This window comes from Moschus berezovskii, chromosome Y, assembly GCF_049115385.1.
Source record: "Moschus berezovskii isolate FMDL1 chromosome Y, NW_MosBer_1.0, whole genome shotgun sequence".
NCBI lineage: Eukaryota > Metazoa > Chordata > Mammalia > Artiodactyla > Moschidae > Moschus > Moschus berezovskii.
Genome location: NC_142489.1, coordinates 6,831,239 through 6,854,910, shown reverse-complemented (window position 1 = coordinate 6,854,910; position 23,672 = coordinate 6,831,239). Strand labels below are relative to the sequence as shown.

Below are 23,672 nucleotides of genomic sequence, written 5' to 3'. Positions count from 1 at the left end.
TGCAATGCAGAAGACACGGGTTTAAACCCTGGGTCAGGAAGATCCCATGGAAAAGGGAATGGCAGACCACTCCAGTATTCTTACCTGGGAAATCCAATGGACAGAGGCACCTGGTGGGCCATAATCCATGGTGTCAGAAAGAGTCAGACATGATTGAATGAGTAACACATGCACACGTTGAATTTGTTACACCACTTCTTCTGTTTTATATTTTGGATTTTTGGCTGTGAGGCATGTGAGAATCTTTGCTCACCAACTAGGGATTGAGTCACATCCCCTGCATTGGAAGGCAAAATCCTAGCCAGTAGACCATCACGGAAGTCCTTAGAAGTGCATTCACTTTGAACAGCCATTCTATTTAAAGAAATTCTGAAACAATTAATACATACAAAAACCATCAACAAACCACTGGTTTGTTGATTGTGATATGGAAAGGTTTAGAAATAAAATTAACCATCTGGTAGCTATGATACATTCATAGTAGAAAATATATGAAGTTGGATCCATCAATTATATATCTATGAATAAATAGTCTTTAGAAATCTTAGTATTTAAAAGAAACATGAATATAATTCTCTTCATGTTTTAACTCTCATGTGTGTTTGGAGAAGGGGATGACAGAGGATGAGGTGCTTGGATGGCATCACCAACTTGATGGACATGAATTTGAATAAGCTCCAGGAGTTGGTGATGGACAGGGAAGCCTGGCATGCTGCAGTCCGTGGGGTTGCAAAGAGTCGGACACAACTGAGTGACTGAACTGAACTGATATTTAAAAAAAGACTACTCTTCAGTATATTAGATGTTTGTGAATTAATGAAAACGCATGTATATCAAGTTGTTATAAAATTTTTGTTGGATTACAGTTGCTTTGTGCACTGTTGTGTTTCTGCTGTACAGCAAAGTGAATTCGTTATACATATATACGTATAGCCTCTTTTTTGGATTTCCTTCCCATGTAGGCCACCACAGAGTGCTGAGTAGAGTTCCCTATGCTATACCATAAAGTTCTCATTAGTTACCAATTTTATATGTAGTATCAATCATGTATATGTGGTATTCCCCATCTCCCAATCTATCCCACCCCGTGCCTTCCACCTTGGTGTCTATATGTTTGTTCTCTAAGTGTATGTCTCTGTTTCTGCCCTGGAACTTGTCATCTGTACCACTTTAGTATATTCTACACACAATACATTTGTTCATATGAGGTATTTGCTTTTCTGTTTCTGACTTACCTCACTCTGTATGGCAGAGTCCAGGTCCATCCACATCACTGGAACAGGCTGAGTAGTATTCTGTTTTGTATATCGAGTGTTCTTGCCAGAGGAAGTCCATGAAGAGAGAAGCCTGGGGAGCTCCTCCAGTGCATGGGGATCACAACGAGTTGGACACAACTGAGTCAGTAAACCATAACAACAACCATATATTATCCATTCCTGTGTGGTGGACATTTAGGTTCCTTGCGTGTCCTGGCTTTTGCAAATAGTACAGCTGCACATGATGATACTTGTACCTTTTCGAATATGGTTTTCTCTGGTCATATAGCCGAGAAGGCAATGACAACCCACTCCAGTACTCTTGACTGGAAACTCCCATGGATGGAGGAGCCTGGTAGGCTGCAGTCCATGGGGTCCCGAAGAGTCAGACACGACGGAGCGACTTCATTTTCACTTTTCACTTTCAGGCATTGGAGAAGGAAATGGCAACCCACTCCAGTGTTCTTGCCTGGAGAATCCCGGGGATTGAAGGAACCTGGTGTGCTACAGTCTATGTGGTTGCACAGAGTTGGATAGGACTGAAGCAACTTAGCATCAGCAGCAGCTGAGTATATAGAATTTAACCTAATCTGTTGGAGGTACCTAATCCTGTCTAGGGGATTAGAAAGCAAATGATAGCTCAGTTGGTAAAATAAATCCGCCTGCAATGCTGGAGACCCCGGTTCGATTCCTGGGTCCGGAAGATCCGCTGGAGAAGGGATAGGCTATCCATGCCAGTATTCTTGGGCTTCCCTTGTGGCTCAACTGGTAAAGAATCTGCTTACAATGCGGGAGACATGAGTTCGATCCCTGGGTTGGAAAGATCTGCTGGAGCAGGAAAGGCTACCCACTCCAGTATTCTGGCCTGGAGAATTCCATGGACTCTATAGTCATGGAGTCGCACATAGTCAGAGTGACTTTCATTTTCATAGAATTTTGAAGAATGGAAAATAGTTTAATGTGAATCTTATGATCATGTGTCAATGCATGGCTTTCTCCAAGTTTAGTGATACTTCTTGTTTACTTCTTGGGTATGAATTAAATCTTGAACTGCAACTTTTTAGAGCATTCTACTCAATGTCTTTGACAGATAAATTCTTGTGACACATCTTTCAAGTAATGTGTCCATTTCTACCGGAGTGCTAATTTCAATAAATCTGTTTATAGTTTTGTTATGTTCTTTATTTGTGTAATGTATGGTGATAATACATTTCAAAACAATTATTTATTTTAATTGGAGGCTAATTATTGTATTGGTTTTGCCATACACTGACATGAATCTGCCCCAGGTGTACATATGTTCCCCATCCCATCCCTCTGGTTCATCCCAGTACAACAGCCCCGAACATCCTGTATTAAACTTGGAATTGTGATTCTTTTCACATATGATAATATACATGTTCCAATGCCATTCTCCCAGATCATCCCACCCTCGCCTTCTCCCACAGAGTCCAAAAGACTGTTCTATACATCTGTGTCTCTTTTGCTGTTTCGTATACAGGGTTATTGTTATCATCTTTCTAAATTCCATATATATGTGTTAGTGTACTGTATTGGTGTTTTTCTTTCTGGCTTACTTCACTCTGTATAATACGCTTCAGTTTCATCCACCTTATTAGAACTGATTCAAATGTATTCTTTTTAATTGCTGAGTAATATTCCATTGTGTAAATGTACCACAGCTTTCTTATCCATTCGTCTGCAGATGGACGTCTAGGTTGCTTCCATGTCCTGGCTATTATAAACAGTGCTGGGATGAACATTGGAGTACATGTGTCTCTTTCAATTCTGGTTTCCATGGTGTGTATGCCCAGGAGTGCGATTGCTGGGTCGTATGGCAGTTCTATTCCCATTCACCATTGCAACAAAAATAATAAAATACTTAGGAATATATCTACCTAAAGAAACAAAAGACCTATATATATAAAACTATAAAACACTGGTGATAGAAATCAGAGAGGACACTAATAGATGGAGAAATATACCGTGTTCATGGATTGGAAGAATAAATATTGTGAAAATGAATATATTACCCAAAGTAATTTATAGGTTCAATGCAATCCCTATCAAGCTACCAATGGTGTTTTTCACAGAGCTAGAACAAATAATATCACAATTTGTATGGAAATACAAAAAACCTCGAATAGCCAAAGCAATATTGAGGGAGAAAAATGGAATTGGGGGAATCAACCTGCCAGACTTCAGACTCTACTACAAAGCCACAGTCATCAAGACAGTATGGTACTGGCATAAAGACAGAAATATAGATCAATTGAACAAAATAGAAAGCCCATAGATAAATCCATGCACCTATGGACACCTTACCTTTGACAAGGGAGGCAAGAATATTCAATGGAGAAAAGACAATCTCTTTAACAATTGGTGCTGGGAAAACTGGTCAACCACTTGTAAAAGAATGAAACTAGAACACTCCCTAACATCATACACAAAAATAAACTCAAAATGGATTAAAGATCTAAATGTAAGATAATACATTTTTAATAAATATAGTTATGAAAAGATGCACAGTCAAACACATACAAGTGTGTGTATGTATATATATAAGTGAAATTTGCTCAGTCATGTCCGACTCTTTGTGACCCCATGGACTGTACACTCCATGGAATTCTCCAGGCCAGAATACTGGAATGGGTAAACTTTCCCTTGTGCGATATATCTACCCAACCCAGGTCTCCTGCATTTCAGGCAGTTTCTTTACCAGCAGAGCCACAAGGAAAGAATGAATGGACTGGGTAGCTTCTCCCTTCTCCAGCAGATCTTCCCAACACAGGAATTGAACCAGGTCTCATACACTGCAGGCAGACTCTTTAGTAACTGAACTATCAGGGAAACTCAAGCATATATATGATAGTTCACAATTTTTGAGCTGTTTGTGTCACGTCTTGGCCTTCAATATCCTTTTAAGAGATTCACTATGTTGCTCTGTGTTCAGTTGCCTATGTGTACTTCCACTCATCCAATCCAGCATTTCCAAAGGTAGTGTGAAGACCAGAGTCAGAACTCCAAGCTCATACACTCTGCTGAAAAAGTGCAAGAACTTAAACATTGTCCTTACCCTCCATTAATACCAACTAAGCCATAGAAACATTCGTTACTGGTTCTTTGACTCAGCCAGCTGTAGCCCATTTGGAGGCCATGTCTATGTAGAAATGGAAACAGTTTTTCTCTTAAATATTACTCAGTGTGGTACTATTATCCAAGCTCTTAGACTAAATCTGTGAGCTTTGGCCCAATGCTTGGAATAAGTTGTCCATCGTGAGTGTCTGCAAGATCTTCTATGTTGTAAAGAGCTCGACCACCATGAGGAGTGATCAGTGTTCCCTGCCCATGACAGTGGGAATGTCCAGTCCTCCAGATATTAGCGTCCACTGCTCTTCTAAGACTAAGAGGATGGAAGACCATCTTTAGATGTTGTGAATAATTCCAGCTTCCTGACTGAGCTGTCGATTTCTTGTTTCTGCAGACACTGCGCTGACTTCTTGTTACTATGCATTGACCGAGACTCAGCTGCTGCACACATTTGATTCCTAGTGAGGGAATGTTACCAAATATCAGTCCTTCAGCTCAATTGCACAAGTGCTGGAGTGGTCAGAATACACATGTTTTCTCAGTTGTGGCCGGTGGCATCTTCCACTTTCTGTCTATGAAGCTCAGAGAGTGGAACACAAGCTCCTTTCACTGTGATGAATACGATGTTTTCTAGGGACATCTTTCTGGAACAGATTGCCTCCTCCCACTGCAGTAAGAGGATCCATAATTCTGCCCCATGTCCCATGATGGTTTATTCTGTTTTCTCCTTCTCCCTTCAGTACCTCTAGGACATCTCTATTTACCCATCCTCAGAATGATCTCTGATAGAACACCTATGCCTTAAAAGGCATATGTTTCTGGATGGGGAAATTTAACATGCATATTTGTGTGTTTTAAAATGGAGACTTTAAGGAAAGACACAAGTAACTCCATAGTGAATTAAACTAATTTTTTTAAACCCTCAGAAATCAAATGCCACCAGACAGGACATGATTAGTGACCAGGAGAGATGAGATGCAAAACGGAGTGTGAGTGTGAAGAAAGAAGGATCATGTTAATCAGGAACCAGGAAAGTCATCTTCGGGTTGTTGGTCTTGATTCCATGGAGACAAGGGCATGACTGGTCTAAGTGACTCCTCTGTAGGTGGATAAAACAAAAACAATTAGTAGAGTCGACTTTTTGACGGCCACCAGGGTTGAGGTTCAAGCAGTAGGCTGTCCAGGGTACAGGAGCTGGTAGCTAATCCAATGTCAGAATCCTGATGGAACTCACTAATCCACATCTCTGTGATGTGTGTGTGGTGGGGTCCCTGTTGAATTTTCCCCAGGAGGTACATATGGGGCGACCTTTCCCATTTGAGATCAATTTTAGGAGGAATGGTTTCTGAATTCAAGTTCATGGGAAAGGTTCATGTCAAGATGGTTTCCTGTATCTGTGATTGGGGCAAGCTCCTCTAATTCCACGGCTTTGTCTTTGGGGTCTTCAAGAATCTACGTTTAAATTTTTATTTTATATTCGAGTATAGTTGATTAACAGAGTTGTATTAGTACAGTAGTACTGAAAGGTTAATAATTTATACATACATATTATATGTTAATATCTATTCTTTTTCTAATTCTTTTCCCGTTTAAGTTTTTTACAGAATATTGTGTTTAGCTCTCTCTGGTGTATAGTACGACTTTCTCGCGTATTCATCTTGTATACAGTAGCTTACATCTGCTAGTCCCAAATTTCCTATCCTCTTCTTACCCAGCGTCCTGCTCCTTGGTGAACACAAGTGTGTTCTCTACATCTGTGGATCTGTTTTGTAAATAACGTCTTCATTTTATAGTTTAGATTCCACGTACAAGTAATACCATGTGATCTTTCTCTTTCTCATCCTGACTGGCTTCACTTAGTATGATAATCTCTAGTTGCATCCATGTTTCTGCAATCGGCATGATTTCCTTCTTTTATGACTAATACTCTATTGAATGTATGCAGCACATATTTTGTATCATATTCAAATGGAAGCTAAAGTTTTCCTTTGCTCTTTATCTTTCATCTTTTTTTCTCTACAGAAATTTAAAAGCCACACATTAGTCTACATCAGTGTCATTTTCAAATCTCTGTGAGGCTTAAATTAGAAAGTTTAAAAGATTCCACTTTAAGATAGTCTTCTTCTGAGGGGGAATATATTTCAAAGGTATGTTTCAGTGTGGTTGGAGGGCCTTTACTGGTTCTATTAAAACCATGTGTCATGAAACACTGGTGTTGCAGGAACGACAAGCTCTATTTAATCCAGTTCTCCTAGAGGAGGAATGTGTGTGGACAGCCATGAAGTCAGGACTGATGGATTGGTTTCTACCAGCTTGTGGCCATTTGGGCTTCTCTGGGACGACTTTGGTCTGCATGAATCCTGCAGGATAAGGCTCTCTCACCAAAGATACTCAGTATTAATCAACCAACAAATTTACAATTTAATATGGCTCAGGAGAAGAGAAATAACTTAATGTAACCATGTTCTCTAGTTATAGAATGTAAGCTGATGGGACAAAAAACCATTACCTACAAAATTTGGCAGATATGAAATCACCATGTTTCCTTTTGAGTTATTTAATGGGAACAGCAGTAGTAAGAGACGTTTTTCACTTATACTCAGGATGTTTTGAAGTTCGTAGCTTTCCTCAGGGAAGCTAGTCATCTGGGCAAAATGAAAAGGACAGAAAAACATTGCACAAGATTACTACCATTCCCCAGAATTTCCAGGGCTTTTTCTTCCGATTTTAAGTAAGAGATTGTATAAAATGTTATTTATAGAGAAAGAAAATTTAAATAAATTGATTTGTTTCCTAATAATATATTTAACAATTGGGTGAATGATACATTTTGGGAAAAGTATAATTCCATTACCACTTTCGATGAAATTCACGATATTTTTCTCATCAATCCCTTCCTTTTCTGTCAGCTCCTTGAACTTCTGCAAGCCTTCCGCTTCAATATTTGGTTTAACTGAAAAGTACCATGCAGAAAACAGAATTTTTGCCTCTTAGATCCCAGAGAAATTTCTGAATACAGAACAAGAAGTTGAGTGTGCAAGTCAGATGTTCACTTGTTACCATTAAGCCTCAAACAGTTTCCATTTTCCCCGACACAGTTGTCTTCTGTCTGTCTTAAGAATTATTCCCCGTCCAACTCTGTAACTAACATAGGCAGCAGGAACCACAGGAGCTCCATGGATTTTGGACTCCATCCATCACACTATGGAACCTCCTTCCTTCTTTATCAAATTCCTAGTTTATGTACCTGCCACTCCTGTCTTGTTCTGGCCCCAAATAAATAGGAAACAGGGTTCTACCCTGAGACAGATATGCTCACTACATCACACATGATATTGGGAGATGATTTTTTTTTGTTGTTGTTAAATTAGCCCACTGTTCTCACTAGTAAATTGTCTCTGATAGACCCATGCTGTTCCAATGGTATTCACACTCCTCAGTGCTTCTATATGGTTTTGGGGATGATGTCATTGTTCACAAAAACAATGGTTTGAAAAATTGAAGGGGGTGAATATTTATTATGCAAGTTTCTGTTCCAAGACTTTGAGTGAACTGTGAAACTGGTATCAGTTGAAGCAATTGAGAGTCGCCTCATTATAGCCATGGCTTGAAATAAACTTAGCTGTTGGGAAAAAAGAAAAGAAAAGTAGACACCAATGGAACATTTTAATTTTCCTCCCATTAAAATTAAAAAAAAAATGCATATTTAGTGAAACTCAGCTTATCTTTAAATTACCACAGGTCGGATAATTTTGAAATTTCTGATGATCTGACCACCTCTACCCTATGAGCTCCTCTTTCTTGGTAGATTACTTTCCAGATTCCTTAATTCCATTAACAAAAAGACCTAGGTCCTGTAGACTGAGCAATGGAAATTGTCACCATACAATGACTTTATGGATGAAAATAGTGAGGATGGAAATGTTACATGATCTTGCCAGTGTGGATAGGAGGATGTCATACGAACCAAATATTCCAGTCAGTACTGTCTTCTTGCCATGTTCATCCACGTTGTTGTTATGTGCTACCAGGACGTGTTTGGATGCATAAGCAACTTCAAATACATTTTTACCCTCATCTGTGAGAGAGAGAAAAGGCATATATATATAACCTTGTCTTAATTTACTGTCGGTTGAATATACTGTGACATTTTGAGGGTAGCAGCACCAGTATATGCTATACTGATGTGTGTCTCGCTCCGTGGGTGGGCCAAATGCAATGGTTGTTATGACAGCAAGTAAAGCAGGCAAAAGTTTTCCATTCCCAAATTTTCATGCACTTGATTGGATACACTTAAATTGTAGTGAAATACGTACCATGTAGGACCATGTAATATTAGGAATATATTTTGGGGCTGTTATTAAAGAACCTAGGGATATATATGTTGGCCAGCATCCCCATGGCTTTCAACAGAAGCTGACTTTATGTTTGAACTCAGGATAATTTATTTGGATTTAAGTTCATTCATTGCGCCTTGAGTGGATTAGATATTTTAATATTGATTTTTTAAAGTGAATGATACTGATGTGCAAAACTTAGTCTCTTGCGATGTCAGTTCAAAAGGCTGTTGCAAATTATCTGTGCGAACCATATGAAATACAGGTCTCCACACGCTATATAACTGGGTGACACTAATAACTGGGTGACACTCATAACTGGGTGGAGACCCCCAGGCTGTGCGTTTGAACCCTTGTCTCATGAAAAAATAAACTGATTGGAGATCTTAGGGACTAGAGGCTGCTCAGCCCTCTGATTGTTCGTAGCAGTAACATTCAGCTGTGTGGGATTTCTGAAGGAAGTTGTGCCAAGATTTCTACCCAAGCATACTCTGACCAGTGAAACACTCATACTTACAGTCTACAGCATAAGTGCCATCATCTTGCTTTATTCCCGTGGTGTGTTTATAGTCCCATTTTCCCTTGTGTCTTAAAAAAAAAAACAAAACACATTCAAGCAGGTTGATTAAAGTCATAAAAAATTTTGATATAAGATTAGGATTTTCTTTGCTTCTCCTCAAAGATTAACTATGGCGTGTAAGCTTAGAGTCTGTAACAATGTGACCTTGAAAAGGGAAGAAACATTATCTGTAAGGACAAGTCACTGTTGAGAGTCAAGGAAGGCTTGTCTATTAAATCAGAGCTATAGTGCCAAAGATAAATTACAAATACAAAATAAATCATGTTCAAAGCCAAATATGGAAGAATCTAGAATTTTAGGAAAATAAAAGTGTACCTGTTTTTAAAAAAATACTTCATGCAAACAGTGAGTTGTGGCCATCATGACACACCTTGGGGTTCTCAAAACCCTGGCAATGATTCATTAAATAATATTATAGGGGAAAAGAATCACAAACATAGGAAAATATTTTTTAAAATTTTATCAAAACCAATATCCTTTTTCCATCACAGTGTCATTAAGAGGATTAACCCCCAGAAGACATGAATGTTGAGACATACACACACACACACACACACACACACAAGGAAACACACAGGTTACACGATATGCCTATTTCACATAAGGATATTATATCTGTGTCCCTCATGCCTATAATGAATTGATGGCAGTGGAGATTCTGGGGCCTTCTTTCAGGCAGGCTCCAGGACATTCCCTGGAGGCTCACAGGGGAAATCCCCTTGACAGTTCAGAGACACTTCTCAGCCCCACAACTCAGGGCGTCATGCTGCCAACATCATCTAGAAAGTTCTCTGCACATGGGGAAGACACACTCTCCTGGAGGTTCAGGGTTTACCTGTGTTTTCCTTCTGGGTGATATTTACTTACCTGACATAAAAGTAGAAGTCTACTGTGCCCTGTTCATCATCAAACAGAAGTTTGTGGAGGTAAACCCTGAATGGCCCGTTGGGCTTGATCTTCTCCAGGTTGCTGGATGCAATGTATGCGGTTCTCCATTGCCCTGAAAGCTAACAGCAAAATTCCCCTTCAAACGTGTAGCCCTTGTCTTTTTATTTCATCCAACATCATCGGTCATGAGTTTACCATCACTTGTGCAAATCAGAGACGTTATCAAAATTGACAATAATGTAAAACTGAAGTCAGAGTAAAAAAAGGAATTGAGATTTCTCTGAGATAGCTTGAGCTCTGGTGTCAAATGCAAGAACTCCAACAGCTGTTTCACGGACCCTCTTTCTATGTTACAAGAGCAGGAAAAATGAAGAGGCAACTAATACACAGTAAAGATGATACAGAGACCAATTCGAGCAGGTATAGAGCCAATAAATGGAGCAGTGTTGAGTTGGAGGGAGATGGCTCAGCTCATGGATCCACCTAACAAAACCACAAAAGGAACACACAAACACACACCCAAGACCTGCTCCCAGATCAGACCATCCCTGCTACCTCTGAGAGACTTGGCTGAGCTTCCTCTTCTTGGGCGACACAAGCTACACCAAGGAGTAAACTCAGGAACAGGACGTTCATTTTGACGTTCCCGCAGTCTTTCTTTGGTCAAGGCTGAGGCTGTCCCAGTAGCTGGAAAGGTTGTGAGTTGCCACTTTTTATACGATCATTATGACCGTGAACTAATGGTTGTTCCTCCTAAGACCAAGGTTACACAGAAGACATTTTCAGTATCCTATTTGGCAGGAATCATCTTTCATGTGTTTTTGTCATTTTTATCTTGACGATTGTTTTAGGGGAAGCTTGAGGGAATCTGGACGTTTGACCTTTAGAGTGAATGAGAAATCACAAAACACATGTGATATTTCAAGATCAGGAATATTTATTTTCCTTTGTATCCTGATATCAAACTGGGATACACTGTCCAAGGTACATATCCCCAACTCCTGTATTATTTCCTTAACATTTAGGAGATAGTTTGCAATTTATTTTCTAAAAGTAAAGATTGACTGTGTGGATTAGTCAGGGTAAAATGATTTCCTAAGAGACCTTTGGAAATCCTCCTATTTCCCTGAGGTGACGATCACATTAGAACCAAGTGTACACCACCTCCTCTTGCCCCTCAGTGGGATCTATTGTCTTTGTAACTAAGAGGTCAGTTCAGTCACTCAGTCGTGTCCGACTCTTTGCAACCCCATGAATCACAGCGCGTCAGGCCTCCCTGTCCATAACAACTCCCGGAGATCACTCAAACCCACCTCCATCGAGTCGATGATGCCATCCAGCCATCTCATTCTCTGTCGTACCCTTCTCCTCATGCCCCCAATCCCTCCAAGGATCAGGGTCTTTTCTAGTGAGTCAACTCATCGCTTGAGGTGGCCAAAGTATTGGAGCTTCAGCTTTAGCATCAGTCCTTCCAATGAACACCCAGGACCGATTGCCTTTAGCATGGACTGGTTGGATCTCCTGGCTGTCCAAGGGACTCTCAAGAGTCTTCTCCAACACCACAGTTCAAAAGCGTCAATTCTTCAGTGATCAGCTTTCCTCACAGTCCAACTCTCACATCCATACATGACCACTGGAAAAACCATAGTCTTAACTAGAGGGACCTTGGTTGGCAAACTAATGTCTCTGCTTTTTAATATACTATCTAGGTTGGTCATAACTTTCCTTCCGAGGAGTAAGCATCTTTTAATTTCATGGCTGCAATCAGCATGTGCAGTGATTTTGGAGCCCAGAAAAATAAAGTCTGACACTGCTTCCTGTGTTTCCCCATCTATTTCCCATGAAGTGATGGGACCAGATGCCATGATCTTAGTTTTCTCAATGTTGAGCTTCAAGCCAACATTTTCACTCTCCTCTTTCACTTTCATCAAGAGGCCTTTGAGTTCCTCTTCTCTTTCTTCCATAAGGGTGGTGTGATCTACATATCTGAGGTTACTGATATTTCTCCCGGCAATCTTGATTCCAGCTTCTGCATCTTCTAGCCCAGAGTTCCTCGTGATATACTCTGCATATAAGTTAAATAAGCATGGTGACAATTCATGATCACTGAAAGGAGGTACTCCTTTTCCTATTTGGAACCAGTCTGTTGTTCCATGTCCAGTTCTAACTGTTGCTTCCTGACCTGCATACAGGTTTCTCAAGAAGCAGGTCAGCTGGTCTGGTAAAAACAATACGCAGTTGTGGATCTGACTGGTGAAAGAAGCAGGTCCGATGCTGTAAAGAGCAATATTGCATAGGTCCATGAATCAAGGTAAATTGTAAGTGGTCAAAAAGGACATGGTAAGAGTGAACATAGACATTCTATGAATCAGTGAACTAAAATGAACTGGAATGGGTGAATTTAACTCAGTTCAGTTCAGTTCAGTCACTCAGTCATGTCCGACTCTCCGCGACCCCATGAAGCACAGCACGCCAGGCCTCCCTGTCCATCACCAACTCCTGGAGTACACTCAAACTCATGTCCACAGAGTCGGTGATGCCATCCAGCCATCCCATTCTCCGTCGTCCCCTTCTCCTCCCGCCCCCAACCTTTCCCAGCATCAGAGTCTTTTCCAGTGAGTCAACTCGTCGCATGAGGTGGCCAAAGTATTGCAGTTTCAGCTTTAGCATCAGTCCCTCCAATGAACATCCAGGATTGATCTCCTTTAGAATGGACTGGTTGGATCTCCTTGCAGACCAAGGGACTCTCAGGAGTCTTCTCCAACACCACAGTTCAAAAGCATCGATTCTTCAACGATCAGCTTTCTTCACAGTCTAACTCTCACATCCATACATGACCACGGGAAAAACCATTGCCTTGACTAGACGGACCTTGGTTGGCAAAGTAATGTCTCTGCTTTTTAATATACTATCAAGGTTGGTCATAACTTTCCTTCCAAGGAGCAAGCGTCTTTTGATTTCATGGCTGCAATCAGCATCTGCAGTGATTTTGGAGCCCCAAAAAATAAAGTCTGACACTGTTTCCACTGTTTTTCCATCTATTTCCCATGAAGTGATGGGACCAGATGCCATGATCTTTGTTTTCTGAATGTTGAGCTTCAAGCCAACCTTTTCACTCTCCTCTTTCACTTTCATCAAGAGGCTTTTGAGTTCCTCTTCACTTTCTGCCATAAGGGTAATGTCATCTGCATATCTGAGGTTATTGATATTTCTCCCAGCAATCTTGATTCCAGCTTGTGCTTCTTCCAGCCCAGCGTTCCTCATGATGTACTCTGCATATAAGTTAAAGAAGCAAGGTGACAATATACAACCTTGACGTACACCTTTTCCTATTTGGAACCAGTCTGTTGTTCCATGTCCAGTTCTAACTGTTGCTTCCTGACCTGCATACAGGTTTCTCAAGAGGCAGGTCAGGTGGTCTGGGATTCCCATCTCTTTCAGAATGTTCCAAAGTTGATTGTGATCCACACAGTAAAAGGCTTTGGCATAGTCAATGAAGCAGATAGATGTTTTTCTGAAACTCTCTTGCTTTCTCCATGATCCAGCGGATGTTGGCAATTTGATCTCTGGTGCCTCTGCCTTTTCTAAAACCTGCTTGAACATCTTGGAGTTCATGGTTTACATACTGCTGAAGCCTGGCTTGGAGAATATTGAGCATGACTTTACCAGCGTGTGAGATGAGTGCAATTGTGCGGTAGTTTGAGCATTCTTTGGCATTGCCTTTCTTTGGGACTGGAATGAAGACTGACCTTTTCCAGTCCTGTGGCCACTGCTGAGTTTTCCAAATTTGCTGGCATATTGAGTGCAGCACTTTCACAGCATCATCTTTCAAGACTTGAAATAGCTCAACTGGAATTCCATCACCTCCACTAGCTTTGTTAGTAGTGATGCTTTCTAAGGCCCACTTGACTTCACATTCCACCATTATATCTACTACTGTGGGCAGGAATCCCTTAGAAGAAATGGAGTAGCCATCATGGTCAACAAAAGAGTCCAAAATGCTATACTTGATGCAATCTGAAAAATGACAGAATGATCTCTGTTAATTTCCAATGCAAACCATTCAATATTACAGTAATCCAAGCCTGTGCCCCAACCAGTAATGCTGAAGAAGCCAAAGTTGACCGGTTCTATGAAGACCTACAAGACCTTTTAGAACTCACACCTAAAAAAGATGTCCTTTTCATTATAGGGGACTGGAATGCAAAAGTAGGAAGTCAAGAAACACCTGGAGTAACAGGCAAATTTGGCCTTGGGAGTAAGGAATGAATCAGGGCAAAGGCTAATAGAGTTTTGCCAAGAGAACGCACTGGTCATAGCAAACACCCTCTTCCAACAACACAAGAGAAGACTGTACACATGGACATCACCAGATGGTCAACACTGAAATCAGATTGATTATATTCTTTGCAGCCAAAGATGGAGAAGTTCAATACAGTTAGCAAAAGAAGACCAGGAGCTGACTGTGGCTCAGATCATGAAATCCTTATTGACAAATTCAGACTTAAATTGAAAAAAGTAGGGAAAGCCACTAGACCATTCAGATATGACCTCAATCAAATCCCTTATGATTATACAGTGGAAGTGAGAAATAGATTTAAGGCACTAGATCTGATAGATAGAGTGCCTGATGAACTCTGGACGGAGGTTCGTGACATTGTACAGGAGACAGGGACCAAGACCATCCCCATGGAAAAGAAATGCAAAAAAAGCAAAATAGCTGTCTGGGGAGGCCTTACAAATAGCTGTGAAAAGAAGAGAAGTGAAAAGCAAAGGAGAAAAGGAAAGATATAAGCATCTGAATGCAGAGTTCCAAAGAATAGCAAGGAGAGATAAGAAAGCCTTCCTTAACGATCAATGCAAAAAATAGAGGAAAACAACAGAATAGGAAAGACAAGATATCTCTTCAAGAAAATTAGAGATACCAAGGGAATATTTCATGCAACGATGGGCTCGATAAAGGACAGAAATGGCATGGACTTAACAGAAGCAGAAGATATTAAGAAGAGTTGGCAAGAATACACAGAAGAACTGTACACAAAATATCTTCATGACCAAGAGAATCACGATCGCGTGATCACTCACCTAGAGCCAGACATCTTGGAATGTGAAGTCAAGTGGGCCTTAGAAAGCATCACTATGAACAAAGATAGTGGAGGTGATGGAATTCAAGTTGAGCTATTTCAAATCCTGAAAGATGATGCTGTGAAAGTGCTGTACTCAATATGCCAGTAAATTTGGAAAACTCAGCAGTGGCCACAGGACTGGAAAAGGTCAGTCTTCATTCCAATCCCAAAGAAAGACAATGCCAAAGAATGCTCAAACTACCGCACAATTGCACTCATCTCACACGCTAGTAAAGTCATGCTCAAAATTCTCCAAGCCAGGCTTCAGCAATATGTGAACCATGAACTTCCAGATGTTCAAGCTGGTTTTAGAAAAGGCAGAGGAACCAGAGATCATATTGCCAACATCCGCTGGATCATGTGAAAAGCAAGAGAATTCCAGAAAAGCATCTATTTCTGCTTCATTGACTATGCCAAAGCCTTTTACTGTGTGGATCACAACAAACTGTGGAAAATTCTGAAAGAGATGGGAATACCAGACCACCTGACCTGCCTCCTAACTCTATACACACACTTATATCCATGATCAGACTGGCAAAGAATCTATTCTTGGTATTATTTTAAGCTAGTTTTACTTAACTTTATCTTCATTCATGGTAACTTATCAGATAGATACCCTACAGATGTGTCTTGATCTAAGTAGAAAAATGAGGAAACTGTGAGAGTCAGGATTTTTGAGTCTACTGAGTGAGAACAGCCGGAGTCTTTACCAGTACTGGCTACTCCCAGGACAGATCAGAACTCAGAATCCTTGTTTTATATTGAAGTCAGACCTTTGAGAAGAGCTTGTCTCAGGGGTGTCTTCAGCTCATATCTTCAGTTGGCCGCTTCCCTTCATGTTCACATGGACCAACGATAGTATCTATTTTTTCTTTTGCTTTCTGTTGTAATATCATATTTTCTCTTTCCTTCACATATTCCTTCTGTGTATGCAGTCCTTTCTTAAATTTTGCTGTGAAATCTATGTGATAGATGGTTTTCATGTCTTAAAACATCCTGATTTTTTTTTCTATCTTGTCTCTGATTCAGATAATCATTAGGTTTTTTTGGTTTGTCCCGCCATGAACCACTGCAGGATCTTAGTTCCCCAACCCATGCTCCCTGCAGTGGAAGTGCAGAGTCTTAACCATTGGAATGACTGGATCAGCCTGATACAGATATTTTCAAGCAGGGATGTGATCCAGCTAGCACATCTTATACACCCGTCATCACCCTTCTGTCTCTCCTTAGGCACCTCCAACATCCCCAAGTTTTCCTTTTAGATTCTTACCAACATGTGTCCCCTGGGAATGTAGGGCTGTCCCATCCTAGGAAGACCTTTCTAACTGCTAATCAAGGGGACATTTAACAGTTTCTTCAAGAGTAACAGGTTGTGACCGTTCTGTCATTTTGTAACTGAAGGAAGTCATGGGACTTTTAATCCCCGCTATCTTTCATAAATGTTGATCAAAATGTGGATAATAGAATAATAGATAAAAATGGAACACTCCTGAACAAACTTTGCTCTTGTAACTGCTTCAAAATAATGCTAAGCTGTGACGGGAATGTCTTCTTGGTGTCTTCTCCAATTTATCCAGTTGTCTGTAACTATGAAGACACTTTCTCCCAGCTTATTAAATGTGTCTTACTTTTCTATTTTCTCTATGATCATTAGTTTTATATATCTGATCACACAACTCCTGTCTTAAAATAATGGAGTGAATCTTTTGACCTTGGCCACCAAAAACACCTGGTCCCCTCAAGAATTCCTGAGCAAAGTTTCAGTGTAGTTAGAATCTAATTTTGGATAATAACCCATTCTTTTATTTTTTTTTAAGAAAATAATTGAGGAGGAACAAGATGGTGGAGGAATAGGACAGCGAGACCACTCTCTCCCCCACAAATTCATCAAAAGAACATTTGAACACGGAGTAAAGTCCACAAAACAACTTCTGAATGCTGGCAGAGGACGTCAGGCAGCCAGAAAAGCAGCCCATTGTCTTCAAAAGGAGGTAGGAAAAAACATAAAAGATAAAAAGCGAGACAAAAGAAGTAAGGACGGAGCTCCGTCCCGGGAAGGGAGGCTTTAAAAAGAGAGAAGTTTCCAAACACCAGGAAACACTCTCACTGGCGAAACTGTGGCGAGCCTTGGAAGCTCAGAGGGCCACATAACCCTCTTTTTTTTTTTTTTTTTTAATATTTTTTAAAAACCCACAGATTACCCGCCAAATGGTAACTCCCAGTGGAGAAGCAGCACAGACGCCTGCATACGCCATTAGCAAGCGGGGGCTGGGCAGGGAGGAGCCGGCTGAACTGCTTAGAGAGAGGACTGGGCTTGAATGCCACGAGAACAATTTGAGAGAACTGGGGAGAGCAAAGCAGACTGTGGGATAGCTTCCCCATGAAAAGGTGGAAAGCTCTAACCTACGACTCGGCCAGCCCCGCTCACAGAATAAAGGACTGAGCAGAGCGAGCCGGCTGCGGCTGGCCCATCCCCCATCCCCCGCCGAGACAGGCAGGGAGCGCAGCCAGAGCCGGAGCGGGCAACCGCGGCCCCAGAAAGGCATCAGATACAAACTGCAGACAGGCTTGTTGCTAACCAGGACTTCTTGGGTTCAGGCCGGTCGATATCCCCCTGAGAAGGTGCGCCGGTTGTACACCCAGAAAACTGAGTGGCGGGGACTGGGGAGGCGATAAGTCGCAGAGACCTCGCTCACCAAACACCTGGTCCCCTGAGCTGCTCGGACCGGGAAAGGCACAAAACGCAGGCCCAACCAAGTCTGCGCCTTTGTGGAGTACCTGAGAACCTGAACTTGAGCCGCTCAGACCTGGGAAGTGCATACAACCCGGCGCTGGCCTCAGATAGTTTCCGGCAGAGTAACCTAGAGCCTGTGCAGTATAGACTGGGACAGCATACGTGCTGTGAGTGGGGGCAAACCCAGTGTGGCCGAGACGCTGCGAGCACTCCCCACAGACGCCAGAGATATTCGACTGCAGCGTTCCTTCCTTCCCAGAACAGGACTGAACAACTGAGCCTTAAAAAGTGTCCACCCACCCCCTAGTATCAGGGCGGAAATTAGACACTGAAGAGACCAGCAAACAGAAGCTAAAACAGAGGGAACCACCTTGGAAATGACAGATAGAGACGTCTAGAGGCTACTCCAAGAATAAGACCAAAAACCAGAGGGAAGAGGCTTAAGGCCAAATCCTGAGAACACCAGAAAACTCCTGACTCCAGGGAACATTAATCGATAGGAGCTCATCAAACGTCTCCATACCTACACTAAAACCAAGCACCACCCAAGGGTCAACAAGCTCCAGAGCAAGACATACCATGCAAATTCTCCAGTAACACAGGAAACTAGCCCTGAGCTTCATTATACAGGCTGCCCAAAGTCACTCCAAAGCCACTGACATCTCATAACTCATTACTGGACACTTCATTGCACTCCAGAGAGAACAAATCCAGCTGCACCCACCAGAACACCGACACAAGCTTCCATAACCAGGGAATTTGACAAGTCACCTGTCCAACCCCACACACAGAGAGGAAACTACATAACAAATAGATCTCCACAAACGGCCAGAAGAGGGAAAGGCCACCCCAAGCAAAGCATTATAAGCAAGATGAAGAGGCAGAGAAATACCCAGCAAGTAAAGGAACAAGATAAATGCCCACCAACACAAACAAAAGAGGAAGATATAGGGAATCTACCTGATAAAGAATTTCGAATTTTGGTGGTGAAAATGATTCAAAATCTTGAAAGCAAAATGGAGTTACAGATAAATAACCTGGAGAAAAGGATTGAGAAGATGGAAGAAAGGTTTAAGAAGGACTTAGAGGAAATAAAAAAGAGTCAATATACAATGAATAATGCAATAGATGAGATCAGAAACACTCTGGAGGGAACAAATAGTAGAATAACAGAGGCAGAAGACAGGATAAGCGAGCTAGAAGATAGAATTGTAGAAATAAATGAAACAGAGAGGAAAAAAGAAAAACAAATTAAAAGACATGAGAACAATATTAGAGACCTCTGGGACAATGTTAAACGCTCCAACATTCGAATCATAGGAGTCCCAGAAGAAGAAGACAAAAAGAAAGACCATGAAAGAATACTTGAGGAGATAATAGTTGAAAACTTCCCTAAAATAGGGAAAGAAATAATCACCCAAGTCCAAGAAACCCAGAGAGTCCCCAACACGATAAACCCAAGGCGAAATACTCCAAGACACATATTAATCAAATTAACAAAGATCAAACACAAAGAACAAATATTAAAAGCAGCAAGGGAAAAACAGCAAATAACACACAAGGGGATTTCCATAAGGATAACAGCCGATCTTTCAACAGAAACTCTTCAGGCCAGGAGGGAATGGCAAGACATACTTAAAGTGATGAAAGAAAATAACCTACAGCCCAGACTACTGTACCCAGCAAGGATCTCATTCAAATATGAAGGAGAAATCAAAAGCTTTACAGACAAGCAAAAGCTGAGAGAATTCAGCATTACCAAACCAGCTCTCCAACAAATGCTAAAGGATCTTTTCTAGACAGGAAAAACACAGAAAGGGTGTATAAACTCGAACCCAAAGCAATAAAGAAAATGGCTACGGGATCATACTTATTATAATTACCTTAAACGTAAATGGGTTGAATGCCCCAACCAAAAGACAAAGGCTGGCTGAATGGATGCAAAAACAAGACCCCCATATATGTTGTCTGCAAGAGACCCACCTCAAAACGAGGGACACATACAGACTGAAAGTGAAGGGCTGGAAAAAGATATTCCATGCAAATAGAGACCAAAAGAAAGCAGGAGTAGCAATACTCATATCAGATAAAATAGACTTTAAAACAAAGGATGTGAAAAGAGACAAAGAAGGAAACTACATAATGATCAAAGGATCAATCCAAGATGAAGATATAACAATTATAAATATTTATGCACCCAACATAGGAGCACCGCAATATGTAAGACAATTACTGACAAGTATGAAAGGGGAAATTAACAATAATGCAATAATAGTGGGAGATTTTAATACCCCACTTACATCTATGGATAGATCAACTAAACAGAAAATTAACAAGGAAACACAAACTTTAAATGATACAACAGACCAGTTAGACCTAATAGTATCTATAGGACATTTCACCCCAACACAATGAATTTCACCTTTTTCTCAAGTGCACACGGAACCTTCTCCAGGATCGATCACATCCTGGGCCATAAATCTAGCCTTGGTAAATTCAAAAAAGTTGAAATCATTCCATGCATCTTTTCTGACCACAATGCAGTAAGATTAGATCTCAATTACGGGAGAAAAACTATTAAAAATGCCAACATATGGAGGCTGAACAACACGCTGCTGAATAATGAACAAATCATAGAAGAAATCAAAAGAGAAATCAAAATATGCATAGAAATGAATGAAAATGAAAACACAACAACCCAAAACCTCTGGGACACTGTAAAAGCAGTGCTAAGGGCGAAGTTCATAGCAATACAGGCACACATCAAGAAACAAGAAAAAAGTCAACTAAATAACCTAACTCTACATCTAAAGCAACTAGAAAAGGAAGAAATGAAGAACCCCAGGGTCAGTAGAAGAAAAGAAATCGTAAAAATTAGGGAAGAGATAAATGCAAAAGAAACAAAAGAGACCATAGCAAAAATCAATAAAGCCAAAAGCTGGTTCTTTGAGAAGGTAAATAAAATTGACAAACCACTAGCCAGACTTATCAAGAAACAAAGGGAGAAGAACCAAATCAATAAAATTAGAAATGAAAATGGAGAGATCACAACTGACAACACAGAAATACAAAGGATTATTAGAGAATACTATCAGCAATTATATGGCAATAAAATGAATAACCTGGAAGAAATGGACAAATTCCTAGAAAAGTACAACTTTCCAAAATTGAAGCAGGAAGAAATAGAAAATCTGAACAGACCCATCACAAGCACAGAACTAGAGGCTGTAATCAAGAATCTTCCAGCAAACAAAAGCCCAGGTCCAGACGGCTTCACAGCCGAATTCTACCAAAAATTTAGAGAAGAGCTAACACCTATTCTACTCAAACTCTTCCAGAAAATTGCTGAGGAAGGGAAACTTCCAAACTCATTCTATGAGGCCACCATCACCCTAATCCCAAAACCTGGTAAAGACCCCACAAAAAAAGAAAACTATAGGCCAATATCACTGATGAACATAGATGCAAAACTCCTTCACAAAATTCTAGCAATCAGAATCCAACAACATATTAGGAAGATCATACATCATGACCAAGTTGGCTTTATCCCAGGAATGCAAGGATTCTTCAATATCCACAAATCAATCAACGTAATACACCACATTAACAAACTGAAAAATAAAAATCATATGATTATCTCAATAGATGCAGAGAAAGCCTTCAACAAAATTCAACATCCATTTATGATAAAAACCCTCCAGAAAGTAGGAATAGAAGGGAAATACCTCAACATAATAAAAGCTATATATGACAAACCCACAGCAAACATTATCCTCAATGGTGAAAAACTGAAAGCATTTACCCTAAAGTCAGGAACAAGACAAGGGTGCCCACTCTCACCACTACTATTCAACATAGTTCTGGAAGTTTTGGCCTCAGCAATCAGAGCAGAAAAAGACATAAAAGGAATCCAAATTGGAAAAGAAGAAGTAAAATTTTCACTGTTCGCTGATGACATGATCCTCTACACAGAAAACCCTAAAGACTCTACCAGAAAACTACTAGAGCTAATCAATGATTGCAGTAACGTTGCAGGATATAAAATCAACACACAGAAATCCCTTGCATTCCTATACACTAATAATGAGAAAATAGAAAGAGAAATTAAGGAAACTATTCCATTCACTGTTGCAACGAAAAGAATTAAATACTTAGGAATATATCTACCTAAGGAAACAAAAGACTGAACCCAACATAGACAACTATAAAACACTACTGAAAGCAATCAAAGAGGACACTAATAGATGGAGAAATATACCAAGTTCATGCATTGGAAGAATAAATATTGTAAAAATGAGTATACTACCCAAAGTAATTTATACATTCAATGCAATCCCTATCAAACTACCAACGATATTTTTCACAGAACTAGAACAAAAAATCTCACAGTTTATATGGAAATACAAAAAACCTCGAATAGCCAAAGCAATCTTGAGGAAGAAAAATGGAACTGGGGAAATTAACCTGCCGGACTTCAGGCTCTACTGCAAAGCCACAATCATCAAGACAGTATGGTACTGGCATAAAGACAGAAATATAGATAAATGGAACAAAATAGAAAGCCCAGAGATAAATCCACGCACCTATGGACACCTCATCTTTGACAAAGGAGGCAAGAATATAAAATGGAGAAAAGACAGTCTCTTTAACAAGTGGTGCTGGGAAAACTGGTCAGCCACCTGTAAAAGAATGAAACTAGAACACTTCCTAACACCGTACACAAAAATAAATTCAAAATGGATTAGAGAGCTAAATGTAAGACCAGAAACTATAAAACTCCTAGAGGAGAACGTAGGCAAAACACTCTCCGACATAAATCACAGCAGGATCCTCCATGACCCACCTCCCAGAATATTGGAAATAAAAGCAAAAATAAACAAATGGGAACTAATTAAAATCAAAAGCTTCTGCACAGCAAAGGAAACTATAAGTAAGGTGAAAAGACAGCCTTCAGAATGGGAGAAAATAATAGCAAATGAAGCAACTGATAAAGGATTAATCTCCAAATTATACAAGCAGCTCCTGCAGCTCAATTCCAGAAAAATAAATGACCCAATCAAAAAATGGGCCAAAGAACTAAACAGACATTTCTCCAAAGAAGACATAAAGGTGGCTAACAAACACATGAACAAATGCTCAACATCCCTCATAATCAGAGAAATGCAAATCAAAACCACAATGAGATACCATTTCACACCAGTCAGAATGGCTGCTATCCAAAAGTCTACATGCAATAAATGCTGGAGAGGATGTGGAGAGAAAGGAACCCTCTTACACTGTTGGTGGGAATGCAAACTAGTACAGCCACTATGGAGAACAGTGTGGAGATTCCTCAAAAATTTGCAAATAGAACTGCCATATGATCCAGCAATCGCACTCCTGGGCATACACACCGAGGAAACCAGAATTGAAAGAGACACATGTACTCCAATGTTCATTGCAGCACTGTTTATAATAGCCAGGACATGGAAGCAACCTAGATGTCCATCTGCAGACGAATGGGTAAGAAAGCTTTGGTACATATACACAATGGAGTATTATTCAGCCATTAAAAAGAATACATTTGAATCAGTTCTAATGAGGTGGATGAAACTGGAGCCTATTATACAGAGTGAAGTAAGCCAGAAAGGAAAACACCAATACAGTATACTAACGCATATA

The 23,672-nt window shown here is 40.4% G+C and overlaps 1 protein-coding gene across 1 annotated transcript; it reads right to left on the bottom strand.

Annotated features, from left to right (window-relative positions):
• Positions 1-6,983: 6,983 nt before the first annotated feature.
• Positions 6,984-10,787, bottom strand: LOC148773035 (odorant-binding protein-like). Its single transcript, XM_088834386.1, has 6 exons — positions 10,707-10,787; positions 10,131-10,270; positions 9,201-9,271; positions 8,314-8,424; positions 7,201-7,299; positions 6,984-6,991 (listed from the first exon to the last, which is right to left on the bottom strand). Exons 1-6 carry the CDS (start codon positions 10,785-10,787, stop codon positions 6,984-6,986), a joined length of 510 nt encoding a protein of 169 aa, XP_088690512.1.
• Positions 10,788-23,672: the final 12,885 nt, after the last annotated feature.